At 54.6% G+C, this 13641-nt stretch overlaps 5 protein-coding genes across 5 annotated transcripts; 2 read left to right on the top strand and 3 right to left on the bottom strand.

The window, feature by feature from the left end:
* Positions 1-64: 64 nt before the first annotated feature.
* BDV59DRAFT_191437 (Nop53-domain-containing protein) lies at positions 65-2791 on the bottom strand (the record flags this gene model as incomplete). Its single annotated transcript, XM_073691900.1, has 6 exons — positions 65-668; positions 734-1085; positions 1306-1340; positions 1378-1593; positions 1650-2591; positions 2658-2791. 6 exons carry the CDS (start codon positions 2789-2791, stop codon positions 65-67), a joined length of 2283 nt encoding a protein of 760 aa, XP_073550999.1.
* A 215-nt stretch (positions 2792-3006) lies between these two features.
* cef1 (putative cell division control protein (Cdc5)) lies at positions 3007-5807 on the top strand. Its single transcript, XM_073688708.1, has 4 exons — positions 3007-3171; positions 3226-3259; positions 3357-3700; positions 3764-5807. The coding sequence occupies exons 1-4, from the start codon at positions 3146-3148 to the stop codon at positions 5736-5738; spliced, it is 2379 nt and encodes a 792-aa protein (XP_073550998.1). The 5' UTR covers positions 3007-3145; the 3' UTR covers positions 5739-5807.
* A 150-nt stretch (positions 5808-5957) lies between these two features.
* Positions 5958-8183, top strand: BDV59DRAFT_172364 (NuA4 histone acetyltransferase complex catalytic subunit ESA1). The gene is made up of 6 exons (XM_073688707.1): positions 5958-6130; positions 6220-6247; positions 6336-6400; positions 6467-6501; positions 6579-7717; positions 7781-8183. Exons 1-6 carry the CDS (start codon positions 6048-6050, stop codon positions 7937-7939), a joined length of 1509 nt encoding a protein of 502 aa, XP_073550997.1. The 5' UTR covers positions 5958-6047; the 3' UTR covers positions 7940-8183.
* Positions 8184-8230: 47 nt separating this feature from the next.
* Positions 8231-8988, bottom strand: BDV59DRAFT_172361 (uncharacterized protein). Its single transcript, XM_073688706.1, has one exon. It carries the CDS (start codon positions 8762-8764, stop codon positions 8267-8269), a length of 498 nt encoding a protein of 165 aa, XP_073550996.1. The 5' UTR covers positions 8765-8988; the 3' UTR covers positions 8231-8266.
* Positions 8989-9040: 52 nt separating this feature from the next.
* On the bottom strand, positions 9041-13189 carry BDV59DRAFT_191434 (uncharacterized protein; the record flags this gene model as incomplete). The annotated part of the gene is made up of 5 exons (XM_073691899.1): positions 9041-9312; positions 9349-12312; positions 12365-12469; positions 12584-12839; positions 12893-13189. 5 exons carry the CDS (start codon positions 13187-13189, stop codon positions 9041-9043), a joined length of 3894 nt encoding a protein of 1297 aa, XP_073550995.1.
* Positions 13190-13641: the final 452 nt, after the last annotated feature.

The raw sequence follows: 13641 nt of genomic DNA, 5'->3' as shown, positions 1-13641 counted from the left end.
ATCCGGTCCATATCAATGCAATCATACAGTATCTATGCTATGGGTATAAAAATGCTCAAGATAATCACCTCTTCCGAGTCTTCTTCTTCTTCTTTTTCTTCTTCTTTTCGTCATCCCCCTTTTCTCTCTCCACTACCACACGGACGGGCCATTTCTTCACATGTTCCTTTTCGAATCCGTCCTTGTCCCGCCGGTACAAAAGCATCGTCGCCTTCGCATCTTCAACACTAGAGTGGGCACCGCCCTGGATGTCCAATCCTAGGAATTCAGAAGCAAGAACTTTCAAACGGGGCGAGCCACCGCCGGCGACCTTGCGATATGGCGGATACTTGCTGGTATCTCTGATGTCGCGCTTGGGGTGGCTCAGGAGCAGCGCGTCCAAATCATTCCTAAGAGCATGTCCCACCAGTATTCGTCCGTCTATAATCTCTGCGACTTCTTTCTGGACTTGCTCGAGGGTTCGCGCTTCCGCCATATGTCTCGGGAGAATACCGCTCACATGTGTCCGCCAGTCGGTCACCATTTCCTTAGGCCTCACAAACGAGTCGTAAACTTGTTCTCCGTTGAAATTGACAATACTGACGCGAGCGAGAGCCGAGTCGTGATCGGGATTGGGACCGACTCCCACCATCTCGCAGTCCATCGCAACATATTTTCCTAGTTCAACGCTATAAGAAACATTAGAACCTGTCTCTAGGATTTGGTACTCGGTAGGATCGAAGAAGACACTCACGTTTTAGAGCGTCCCTCGTTGGCCTTTGCTGTCTTGGGTTCTGCGCGAACCGCAATGCTGGCGGAGGAAGTTTTCCGGGAGATAGTCTTCTCTTCGGTCTCATGGCCGCCGTTCGCATTATCCTGGGGATTTGCGGACATCCTCTTCCTCTTCTTGATCACACGTGTTTGTTCAAATTTGCTTTTCCCTTGGGAGGCCTCGGTTCTGCGTTTCTTCACAGCACCATTTTGCGGTTCGCGATCCGCTGTCTTGCGCTTTGTCGAGGCAGGGACGTTCTCTTTTTTTAACGTCTCCTGGAGTTTCTTCCAATTACTGGAGAGGTTTTGCAAGTCCATTCCAACAAGGAGCAGAACTTATTGCATGGTGGAAAGGGTTGGGAGGGGATCGAGATGGGGGAAAGGGAAGAAATCGAAGCGGAGATTCGCAAGTCGACCGGAGATAAAAATTTCGGCCGGCCCACCCGCAGTCTGGACCGATTAGGTATATACCACATACTCCATGCTACTATATCTTTACATACAGATCCCATGCACAGGACTCGACTGAAGTCGTGACAACCGTGGTAAAGAAACTTTTATATTCAGCGCTCACAATATTACAGACACATCTATATAGGGAAAATCGAACAGAATCAATAGATCTACTCCGCCCCAGGCACCTTGAAGTCCTTGTACGTCCACTTCTCCGTCACCTCTCTCTTGGCCTTTCTGGCCTGTACCACAGGCTTTCGAGACTCCAGTTTGCCCTGGACGATCAGAGTTCGGAATCGGTCGTCGAGAAGATTGCCTTCCGGCTTGAGCAACCGCAAAGAGTCTTGCAGCTCGTCCGGCAGCACCACCTCCAGAGGTTTTTCAGGAGCCCTGTCATGAAGTCAGTAATGATCCCAACATGGCATGAGGGATAATCCAAGACTTACTTATTCTTGCCACCCAGAGGCCGGCGCCGGAGAGTGGTATCATCTCCCTCTGAAGAGTCATCACCATCCGAGTCATTGGCGACCTGGAGGTCTCGCTTCCCGACTTCTTCAGCAATGGCCTTGGCGCGCGCAAGTTGCTCTTCCTTCTGCTTCATTCTTTCCTCCCACTTGGCCTGCCGTTCCGCTTCCTTGCGCCTCTTAATCTTGTTCCTCTGCGCCTTCGTCTTCCGTTCGGGTCGTTTCTTGTTCAGCCAGTCCGGCTTTTCATACTCGCTCTCGAACCCTTCCCAGGCACTCTCGTCATCGGACTTCACCATGCCATCGTCATCCTTGGCTTCAGCGATCAACCGTTGTCTCTCTTGCTCTTTACGCTCCTCCTCCAGTCTCTTCTTTTCAGCCTCCACCTCCTTCTGCCCCTGTTCCTGAAGCAGACGATCCCATTCTTCAAACGACGGGTTGTAACTGGTTCCCGCATCCGGAACGCGCACCGCAGGAACAGCCTTCCCATTTGCAGCGAGCGAAATCGGGGCTTGCTTCAACGTATCTGGCGCCACCTTCGGCTTTGGCTTCTCCAGATAGTCAAACCGCGGATCTTCCATGGCCGGCGTGCTGTCTCCCTCGTCAGCCCAAGGGTCGTAGAGATCTCCTCCCTCAACCTTCTTTCCGGGGTTGTTCTCCCTCGCGACCTGCTTCAAGCGCAGCCATTCCTTCCGGCTGACCCAGTCTTTCTTCTGTCGTTTGGTGTTCGGCTCAACGACACCGTCCGTCACCTTCGAGTTCAAGCGCTTGCGGGTGTCAACAGCAGGGATGGCGGACCGTTGCGCCAGGATTTCGTCGGCCTTGAGGGGTTTGCGCTGCTTATGCTGGGTTTTGCGGATTTCTGCTGAACCGAAGGAATCGAAGGTGAAGAGCTCTTCGGAAGGCTTCTCCGCCAGAACGCCTCTGTAGAGAGATCAGTAAAATGCATGCCGTGCCCATGGGGCTATTCAAGGAGAGAATCCGGCGTACCCTTTGATCTCTTCATCTTTCAGTAAACGGAGACCCTCTTGCACATCCGTCACATCAACGTTCTTACGCCACGCCTTCTTGCCCTTACGAGAAGGCTGGCTATATTGTTTCGGGGCATCCACAGACGTAGACATGACGGCGACCCGAGTGCAAAAATCCACGACGGGGTCAATCCAGAGGAACCTTTTTTTTTTCCGTCGCCGATAAGCGTTGATCTGAATATTTTCGGATCAAAAATCTGGGCCCGCTTATATAATCCCGCGGGGCGACCGCCTGCGGCTACCGCGCTAACCGTGTGGTCGCGGCTAGAAGCAACGCCGCCTGCTCCTGCTCGAACTTTCACCCGCGTCAGCCCGTCGTCGACTCTGGCATCTGCGGACCTGTTGTTCCCCGACAAGAATAGTGTGCCGTTGATTCCCGGTATATTCTGCGGTCGCTGTGTCTTATCGAACTGGTTGGGGCGGTTTGTCCTGCTGAATTTCGCAGCCATGCCGGTTGTCAAAGGAGGTGTCTGGTAGGTGCTCTAAGTTTTGTCTTGCGAAGGAACCACCTGCTGACTGAGACTTAGGACAAATATCGAAGATGAAGTGCTTCGGGCAGCGGTACGTATATAGCCGGGATGTAGTCGATGACAGAACAAGAATTGAGCATGGGGCGGACACAATTTTATGCGATACTGACTATTCTATCCGACCACAGGTGTCCAAGTACGGTCTCAATCAGTGGGCGCGAGTATCGTCGCTGCTGGCGCGGAAAACCCCGAAACAATGCAAGGCGCGATGGGTTGAATGGCTGGATCCCGGTATCCGGAAGGTTGAGTGGTCGCGCGAGGAGGATGAGAAGCTGCTGCATCTGGCCAAATTGATGCCTACGCAGTGGCGTACGATCGCGCCGATCGTGGGTCGTACTGCAACGCAGTGCTTGGAGCGCTATCAGAAATTGCTGGATGAGGCGGAAGCTCGCGAGAATGACGAGTTGGGACTGGGCGGTCCTGCTGGCGCTGAAGCCTCGGCTCCCAGTGCTGACGATGTCAGACGGTTACGGTATGATTTTCCTATTTTCCGTAGAGGACAGCGGTGAGGTTTTGTGCTGACACTGAGTTTTAGGCCTGGCGAACTTGATCCCGATCCGGAGTCGAAGCCCGCTCGTCCGGATACAATCGACCTTGACGAAGATGAGAAAGAAATGCTCAGTGAGGCACGTGCTCGTCTCGCCAATACTCAGGGTAAAAAGGCGAAGCGCAAGGCACGAGAGCGCCAGCTGGAGGAGTCCCGCAGACTGGCGGTGTTGCAGAAGCGTCGGGAGCTTAAGAATGCCGGAATCAATGTCAAGGTTGTCACCCGCAAGAAGGGTGAAATGGATTACAACGCCGATATCCCCTTCGAAAAACCAGCTGCGCCGGGTTTCTACGACACGATGGAAGAGCAATCTCGCAACGAGCGTCAACGAGAGATGTTTGATCCGCGGAAGCAACAGCTTGCGAACAAGCGGAAGGGCGATCAAGACGACGATGCTGAGCGGAAGAAGAGGAAGAACGACAAGAATAGCAATTCGGCGGCATTCGCTGCTGCGGCCCGTGCTGGTCAGATGCAGAAGATCCGGGAGGCCGAACAAAGCAGTAAGCGCAGAGCTCTTGTGCTCCCTGCGCCGCAAGTCAGCGAGGGTGAAATGGAGGACATTATCAAGATGGGCATGGCTGGAGATAGGGCCAGCAAGATGGCGGGAGACGAGGAGGCAACTCGAGGCCTCCTGGGCAATTACTCAGCTATGGTTGGAGGCACACCGATTCGGACGCCCCGCGCTCCTCCGGAGGAGGATCATATCGCCAATGAGATCAAGAATATCAGGGCGTTGACTGAGACCCAGTCGTCCTTGCTGGGCGGAGAGAACACGCCGTTACATGAGGGCGGATCTTCCACCGGCTTCGAAGGAATTGCTCCGCGTCGTCAGCAGATCGTTACCCCGAACCCTATGGCCACGCCCTTCCGACAAGCCAACGGCGTCGGGGCCACCCCGATACATGGTGGTGTGGGCCCTGGAGCGACACCTTTGCGCACTCCCCGTGATCACTTCTCTCTGAACCGGATGGAAGGGGGCCAGCTTATTGGTGCTACCCCAAGAGACATCAAAATGCACGAGAACCTCACACGTCAAGGCATCCGCAGCAAGCTCGCTGCACTTCCTAAGCCAAAAGAGACCGAGTGGGAGCTGGAAGAACTCCCGTCGGAATCTGCAGAGCCTTCTGCCGCGGAGGAATACGCGGAGGAGGATGCGGCGGAGCGTGACCGGAAGGAAAAGGACGCGCGCGAGAGGGCCGCTCAAGCTGAATTGAAACGACAGTCGCAGGTGTACCAGCGGTCGCTCCCACGGCCGAGCGTGCTTGATATTGATGCTCTGATGGAACGCGCATCTCACGTCACGGATCCGATCGCCAGCCTGATCACTCGGGAGGCCGCCCTTCTAATCGCTTACGATGCGCGCAAGTTCCCCCTTCCCAATGCGAAGGTTGAAGGAAAGGCGCGCAAACTGGAGCGACTCGACGATGGGTTGATCGCATCCGCACGGGCGGCCATTGCTGCGGAGGCTGCCTCTTCGACCCAGCTGCCCGAGTGGCAGGAGGGGTTTGAAGCGCAGTGGTCCTCCAGTCACTCGAAATCCCTCCCTGGGCTTTCCAACTACGCGGACGACGAGGAGGAAGATGTGTACCAACAGGAACAACGCATGATCGGGGCCTTCGACAACGTACAAGCGTCTCTGATTGCTACGGCAGAGCGAGGAAACAAGCTGGAGAAGAAGCTGGCTCTCCATTACGGCGGATATCAGAACCGGGCCAAGACCCTCCGGAACAAGATCGTCGAGGCCAATTCGGCGCTGGAGAAGTCCAAGGACGAACTGGATGCGTTCCGCAACCTTCAGATCTCGGAGGAATCCGCGCTCTCGCGGCGACTGGAGAAGCTCCGGGACGATGTGACTTTCATTATGCGACGAGAGCGCGAGGCGCAGGAGCTGTACCGGACCCGAAAGGAGGAGTTGGACGAACTGGTTGCTGGGAGTGGAGGGATGGTGAACGGATGGCATTAAGGAGGGAGTAGGTAAATTCCGAGGCAGAATGTAATCATATGCATGTTTATGTTGTAACGAGTATACGGCATACCATGAAGTAGTATAAGATAAGTAGTAGTAGAGGTGGTAGTAACTATAGTATAGTAGGATGACGAAAGCAGTTGCCGCTGCTGCCCCTGCCGGATTGACCTTTCGCGCACCCGCCGTTTCCCTCCGTCTTCCCCCCAAACTCCCTCTCTCGCTCCCTCCATCGTCGCCGAACAACCACCACCATCACCTACATCAGAGATCCCCTCGAGAGCTTGCCCGTCTTCCCCGTACACCACCATGGGCGTCCGAGATTCTCACGGCGAGGGCACGGGGACCCCCGACCCCGTCGAAAAGGGCTTCGCCACCTTGGCTACCGTCCGGTAAGTCGCGCATTTTTACCGGTGATTATATTTGTCCTCTATTCCTTGGCCTCGCTTTTAACGGTCGCCGGTGCTAATTATGGCGATAGGATCGGCGTGAAAGCCATGGTGCAAAAGGTCAGTTTCCCCTCGCGCCGCCGCCGCCTCTTGGGACATCTCGTCACGTGATATGACTGGACACAGTGTGCTGACTCTCCCCATGTAGGATGGCGAGCTGAGAAAGGCTGAGATCCTGTCGATTCGGCAGCGCAAGGATGGGCCTTCCTTCTAGTGAGTCTCCCTTCGTCACCAGTAACCCCCCCGGCCCGAACAGCGGTGCTAACATGCATACCACAGTGTTCATTATGTGGATTTCAACAAGCGTCTTGATGGTAAGCTCCTCCTCGAGCCTCCTCATGGCCATCAGGCGACAGAGATCCGTATGTGCGCGTACTTACAACACTCCCAGAATGGGTGGACTCCAGTCGACTGGACCTGTCGCAAGAGGTCGAATGGCCCCAGCCTGAGAAACCGGAGAAAAAGAAGTCGGGCCCCGGTAACAAGGCCCCAAGTAAGAACAAGCGTGCCAGAGCCGGAAGCCGCGAAGTCTCCGGTACACCGGATCTCCTGACCGGAAAGAATGCCAACGTTGGCAAGGTCCAGCGTCCGTCAAAGGCCGGCGGGAAAGAAAACCGTGACGATGAGACCCCGGTCAACCTGTCGATCCTGAGTTCCGAGGCTGTCTCCGCAGACGTGACACCCAAACCAGAATCGGAAGATGTCGACATGCTCGATGTCACCTTCAAGGACGACAACGAACAGGGCAAAATGTCCCGCGAAGAGGAACTGGAACGACTGCGGACAAGCGGCAGTATGACCCAAAACCCCACGGAAATCCATCGCGTGCGGAACTTGAACCGGCTCCAAATGGGCAAGTACGATATCGAGCCGTGGTACTTTTCGCCCTACCCGGCGTCGTTCTCGGATGTCGACATGATCTACATTGATGAATTCTGCCTCAGCTATTTCGACAACCAACGCGCATTCGAGCGTCACCGCGCCAAATGCACGCTGGTCCATCCGCCTGGCAATGAGATCTACCGTGACGACTACATCTCCTTCTTCGAGGTAGACGGCCGTCGCCAGCGGACGTGGTGCCGCAACCTATGCCTGCTGAGCAAACTCTTCCTGGACCACAAGACCCTCTACTACGATGTCGACCCGTTTCTGTTCTATTGCATGTGTACGCGTGACGAGACCGGCTGTCACCTGGTCGGGTACTTTTCCAAGGAAAAGGACTCGGCCGAAGGCTACAACCTTGCCTGTATCTTGACCCTACCGCAGTACCAGCGCCGCGGGTTCGGCCGACTCCTCATCTCCTTCAGCTACGAGCTGAGCAAGCGAGAAGGAAAGCTCGGCTCTCCCGAGAAACCTCTTAGTGATCTGGGTCTGTTGGGTTACCGACAATACTGGCGCGAGACGCTGGTAGAGCTTCTCGTAGAGCCTGGTCGCGAGTCGATCAGCGAGAACGAACTTGCCGTTCTAACCTCCATGACTGAGAAGGATGTCCACGAGACGCTCGTCGTCTGTAACATGCTCCGATACCACGTACGCTATCCTTCATTGCGCTCTATCTCCTCCACTCACAATATCTCGCTAACTCGCCGATAGAAAGGAAACTGGGTAATTGTGCTCACTGACCAGGTCGTCGAGCAACACAATAAACGCCTGGAGAAAGAGAAAGTCAAGGGCTCCCGCAAGATCGACCCTGCTCGGTTGCAGTGGAAGCCGCCTGTCTTCACTGCATCCAGCCGTACCTGGAACTGGTAATGAGTGCGGGGTCTCACTTGCTGGGAAAGAGGAATTAAAAGGTGGTTATAGGCGTTCTGATACCCGAAAATGGAGTCTGGTTTTTGTTATATCGTGTACAATAGCAGTTTATGTGTTGCGCATTGGGCGCGCTGGACTAGGGATGGTATCCGCAGCTTTAGATATTGACTGCGCCTTGACGTTTCAAATATCATGTCAAATTATATCCGTTTTACGCTGGATCAATAGCATAATAGAACACAACAGCTTCATGAATTGCAAAATGCCAATGGACGTAGTACATAGATCCGTCCACGTTACAATTACACTCGGCAGGACTTGACTGAACTACACGCCTGGCACGAAGATGAATACATAGATACACGACAGCCCCAGTGAAATGTACTTCATTCTTTCCAGGCTTTCCAGCCACGCAGCCCTTGCTCCAAATCCCGAAAGGTAGACCATAGTACAAACGGTAGCCCGGTTTAGGCCATGACCCCAGTCTGAAAGAAAAGAGACAGATGCGAAACAAGGGAGAATGAAGAACGGCGACCCAATGGTCAAGCTAGATTGAACGATATGGAGAATCAAAAGAACACGGGAGTTGGTACACATCAAACAAACTAAGCTGGTCTGATTGATCTGAAAGCACGATTGGATGAGGAAGCAGAATAGAGAGGATGGTCCAAGGAACCTGAAGCAAGGGAAAGACACAGACAGGTGTTCTGCGCTCCTGCTTCGGTATGTGGTTCTTTCAGATGGACAAGGATAATGAACAATAGCCCCCGCAGATGTAACTGCTGGCGATATAATTTGCATCCATCCTATCCCCTGGTGGTACATGCAATGTTGTTCCTCCAGCCCATGTTGGCCAGAAAAGGCAGCAGATAGACAGGGGAATAATGTATGCAGGTCGATGAAGAAGAGGAAAGAACATTAATAGGAGGATACTAAGAAAGACAAAATCTCGAAAACCAGACCCATTCATCCTTCCCCCGCAGGCGTTGCTCATAATACCGAAAGAAGACGCTCAAGGAATATCGGAAAAAACCGGCCACAGGCAACTCAAAGCAGCCAGTTGCGACCCCGATCATGTTTGACCCCGTGTGGTCAGGGTGTTTAACGAGATCCGCTAAATGTGCGAGGACCCCAGGAGCTGTTTCGCGACTGTTGGCGTGGGGAACCGTTGCCGTTCGTCTTTTGAGAAGAAGCCGGCTTCTTCGAATTCGAGCTTCCGGGTCCGTCACGAGACTTGGCGTTCTTTCGGGGTTTATTATAGCTGGAAGGCCCACGTTGACGAGGGTGGCTTCCGGCCTTCCGGGGAAGAAGCAGCGTTTTGGCAATGATTGCGCCTGGGAAACGGACCAAGACGCGGATGTTTCCTGCGTTGTCTTTATCATGTAGGCCTACAACGTAAGGCTCAACACTTAGGACCTGCATCGGTTTGAGACTCTTAGATCGTCGAGACTGAGTAGGCGGTTGAGCGGGGTGCCAGGCCAGTGGTGGTGCACTGATAGGCACCTGTACAACGGGAAGTGAGCCCGCTTCACGGTCTTCGAAGATTTCCTCGGCCTCCTGGACTTGTTTCGCTGAGGTGTCACCGTCACCAATAGGAAGCTCGTCATACTGCGGTAGCGAGACAGATACTGCAGCAATGTGCAACTGAACGTCAAGCGGCTCCTTAGACGCGGATGTGACTGCCAAAGCATTCTTCTTCTCCGGTGCCAAAGTCTTTTTGCCAAAGAGAGTGTTTATCTTCTCCTGCCAGGAAGTTGCAGTAGAGATCGGTGCCACGCGAGGAGGAGCGGCAGCCATGGAGGCAAACGTGGGAGGCGGCTGAGGTGGAGAGATGGCTTTGGGGGGAAGTTTGACGATGGGCTTCGGTGCCGGAAGGTGAACCAGTGGCCGGGTTGAATTTCCAGTATACACCGGATGGCTAGACATCTCTTCAGGCGGAGGGGGAGAAGGGCTGCGCGCGAACTCGTCATCCTCAACGGCTGGCTTCTTTTGAAGCTCTGTTGCCTGAGGGAAAAATCGCGAACTGCGAACAGGGACACTTGCAAGAGGACGCGTGGAGCTCTCAAAAGGAAGAGAGCCCACAGGGTGATCAAAGCCAGGGAGAGGGTTTGTCATCGGTCCACTGCTGTCAGCAGACTGAGAGATCCCAACGATTTGCCGTTGGCCAACCTGCTCTCCAGTACGCACCTGCCGCCACGTTTCGTTGAAATTGACTTGCAGGGAAGACGGCCCCTCGCGCAGTGCATTCATGTCATTGCGAAGTTTATCGTTTTCCTCCGCCTCACGCTTCGCGGCAACAGTGTGAAAATTGTGCCAGGCCGCTGTGCCAGCAACACGATTGTCATGCCGCCAATGGGCAGACTGAGAGCTTGGTGGGCCTATTGGGGCTGGGCGAGAGATGGGGTTCAAGGCATCATAAGTTGTATGTCTGACCTCCGGTGATGGCAAAGGAGATATCGACGCACTCTCCTGTGGTGATCGCGGAGGGGCTGAGAACGGTTGAGGACCTGGAGCAACAGACGACTGATCCAAGCCAAGGTTGCGGAGAGAGATATCGCGAGTTTGAAAACCACCAAGGCCCTGTTCGAAAATACCGTTACCCAAAGGCTTGTCGATATTGAGGGGCTTCCAGGGATTCGACATGGCGGGAGAAGCTCCAAGCTTGGAGTTGGAGGACCAAGGAGAATAAGGGCCGGACACGTTGAGACCAGGTCCTCTCAGTTGAGGGCTCTGTTCTTCTATCTTCCGTTCGGTGAGTTTATCGACATTAGTCGCATGAGACTCGTGCTGGGAGAGCCCATTCGCCGTAGGAGTAGTGCCGGCTCCGGGCTCACGGACAGGAGAAGGCGCACGTCGAGGATGTCCCATCGAAGACTTTTCTGCTGCTCTCTCTCGCTCAACAAGTTTCTTCACCGTGTCTGGATGGTGAACCTTCATCATCCCATATTGCTTTGGTTCTCCGCTTGGCTCCGGCACCGGAGGCTTTGGAGGTGACTGAGATGGATGGGCAGTAGTTGATGGAACGTTATTTTCATGCTTGGTAGTATCCAAGGATTCCTTGCGTTTCGGCTTCGGCTTCTCCGGAGGTGGGCCAAGAGCTTCGAGCTTCTGGCGTATTCTTTCACGCTTCGCTGCTTCTTCTTTCTCCTCCTGCTCTAGTCTTCGCTGTCGAGCCTCCATCCGTTTCTCCTTCATGATACGCTCCTGCATTGCTACAGGGTCTTCTTGGGGCGCCTGCGCTGTTCCGGATTGGTCGGGAGGAGCAGCGGGGGCCGTGTCGGGTACGTTTGTAGCGCCTCGTTGGACAAATGAGACGTTCGAGCCTCGCCGGGAGGGCGACGATCCTCGGACTGGAGGCTCTTTTGGAATTGCTTGGTCCCTACCAAGCATTGGCGGCTCTAGCATTCCGTTAACCTGGGAGCCCCGTCTGGTTTCAAATGATCTCTGAGAGATGTCAGGACGGCCAATAGACATCCGACGTCCAAAACTACCGCTGCCTCCACTAACGTTGGAAGAAGTTCGACGACGCGGCCAGTGCCCGGCATCATGTCCGCTCGAGCGGTGTGTTTCGAAGGCCGGGGAAGGCTCTGCAGGTCCAGCGAGCTCGCCATGGGTTGGCCGTTGCAACAGAGATGGGCCACGGAAGCTCTGCTCAGTGCGCCAGGATCCCTTCCTTGTCTCTGCAACGGGCTCATAGCGGCCAGATCTAGAGTTGTAGAGTTCACGCGTACCCGTCTGCATCTCTCTCCACGATCTGTTGAAGTCATCTGCGGCGATCTCTTTCGGAAGCGCAGGGCCTGTGTAACCATCATGCGCATGGGGTTGTTCTCTTGCATTGTTGCGCAGGGTCTGCTGCAACTGCACAGGGGGCATTACAGGTGAGATCTTCTCCACGGGCGGTAGAGGGGCCCATGGTGACTTCACTGGAGCTGGGCTGGCGGACAACGAAGGTGACACCTCATTTGACCCCTTGGACATCATGCTTGCGCCCCTCGCCTGCCTTTCCGCATTTGCGCCGAGGCGTAAAACGGTGGGGTTCGGTCCAACTGAGGTCGTGGGTTTGGGAGCAAATGTTGGAGGCTCTCTCGGGACAGATGTTGGTTCGGCACGTGGAGGAGGGATGTCATCTTTGGGCTCGGGCGGCTTGATATCTTGACTTGTTATTGCCGGAGGTTCCATCTGGGTCAGGTTCGTTTTCGTCCCATCAGTCCATTCAATTGTCTCTGGGGCCCAGTCGTCCTCATCATCGTCGATATCAGCCCACTTTGCTTCCGTCCCACCGCCGTCTTCCTGGATTCGGGATGTCATGTGGATGCCGTATTGTTGTTTCAGTTCTTCGTCGGTCAAGTGTTTCGGAGGCGTCTGTTGAACCGCTTGGGGGTGGTCAGTATGATACTCCATGAGTAGGTCATGTTGGGAGCTTACGTCGATTCTTATTCCAAACCTGGCTCGGGTCCGGTCCACTTCCTGATCGAGCACCAGGTCCAGTCTTCGACAAAGAGTCACGCAAACTGCTAGTTGTCTTAGCGACTAATCGTGGTCGCGAGCTCTGAACCGGGGTACCCAACGGGGTCCCAGAAGATGAAGAGGGCGCTGTGGTACATTAGATGTGCATCCAGTCGACAGCGAGGGAAGTATAGGTACCTTTTTCGGCCGGCTTCATGGTGGGAGACGTGCCCGGGGCCTTGGGAACCGAGAATTTGGCAAAGCTAACTGGCTTGAAGGATGTAGGTCTTTTTGTCGACGTGGAACGTGAGTGCGCTCTGCTCTCCGTGCGACTTGCATCCGACTCCGAACCACCGAGAGAGGCAGTATCCTCCCCAGCATCGGAGCCAGAACCTAACCCATTCATTTCTAGTGCTCTGGATTCCACAGGCCCAGGACCCAGCTTCGAAGTATCCTGTGTCCGGTTCAGTTAGATCGTCCGTGATTTCCCGGCTGATCAAGACTCACGGTCGACGGTTGTGTAGGGTCCCTCTCCGGCTCATTCCTCTGTAGCGGCGACTCGGAAGAGCCTACCCTCTGTTCCCCTTGTATTCCGTTGGCTTTCGGTTCGGATTGTGTTGCAGTAGCGGTAGCGGTATCTTTGATCTCCCCCACGTCCCCTCCAGCAGTAGTCTTGTCGTTGGTGCTCGCAGGAACGTCGGAAGGCGAAGGCTCGCCGCCCGACAGGGTTTGATTTACCACATCGTGGCTGCTCTGCTCTGCCATAACAATTCTCGAGTCTGTAACGCCGAGAGGGTGCGACATCTGTTAGACCAAGAGTTCTCTTGAAAGTGTGATGGGATAGGGAAAAGGGCAGTGGCGACTGGAATCCGCGGAAATCTTAAAGAAAAGCCATGCAGGGACGGTCAGGTAAATACCTCTTGTCAGGTATCAAGAATCGCCACGGTTGAACAGCTTGAGCTCAACGGGTTGTGAGCGGTAAAAAGCTCCTACTGACCAAGAGAACGGGCGGCGGAGAAGGGCCAGCAGCGAGCGGCAGACAGATGGTCCGTGGCTGAGAAACGCGGTCGGCGAACAAACGCCAAGTGGACAGGAAAATGACAGCCGACTGAAGCCCAGGAAGGTTCCCAGAAGGGAGATTCGCGATAGGAGAATGGGTCTTCTTCAAGAAGATGGTTCGGGGGGGAGTTCGGTCGGGTGATGGGCTGCGGTCATGGATGGCTGACGGTTCAGGTTGAGAGTTGAGGTGGCTGTTT

This window comes from Aspergillus ambiguus (genome assembly GCF_047715705.1).
Source record: "Aspergillus ambiguus strain CBS 117.58 unplaced genomic scaffold BDV59scaffold_5, whole genome shotgun sequence".
Taxonomy (NCBI): domain Eukaryota; kingdom Fungi; phylum Ascomycota; class Eurotiomycetes; order Eurotiales; family Aspergillaceae; genus Aspergillus; species Aspergillus ambiguus.
The sequence above is the reverse complement of the archived record's forward strand: the minus strand, read 5'-3'. Positions and strand labels throughout refer to the sequence as shown.

Bases quoted from the DNA above. Each gene is read 5' to 3' on its own strand.
- cef1 (XM_073688708.1), top strand. From the start codon at position 3,146: ATGCCGGTTGTCAAAGGAGGTGTCTG. The intron at 3,172-3,225 runs GTAGGTGCTCTA...ACTGAGACTTAG, and splicing joins GTTGTCAAAGGAGGTGTCTG to GACAAATATCGAAGATGAAG. The intron at 3,260-3,356 runs GTACGTATATAG...ATCCGACCACAG, and splicing joins ATGAAGTGCTTCGGGCAGCG to GTGTCCAAGTACGGTCTCAA.
- BDV59DRAFT_172364 (XM_073688707.1), top strand. From the start codon at position 6,048: ATGGGCGTCCGAGATTCTCACGGCGAGGGCACGGGGACCCCCGACCCC. The intron at 6,131-6,219 runs GTAAGTCGCGCA...TTATGGCGATAG, and splicing joins GCCACCTTGGCTACCGTCCG to GATCGGCGTGAAAGCCATGG. The intron at 6,248-6,335 runs GTCAGTTTCCCC...CTCCCCATGTAG, and splicing joins TGAAAGCCATGGTGCAAAAG to GATGGCGAGCTGAGAAAGGC.
- BDV59DRAFT_172361 (XM_073688706.1), bottom strand. From the start codon at position 8,764: ATGTACCACCAGGGGATAGGATGGATGCAAATTATATCGCCAGCAGTT.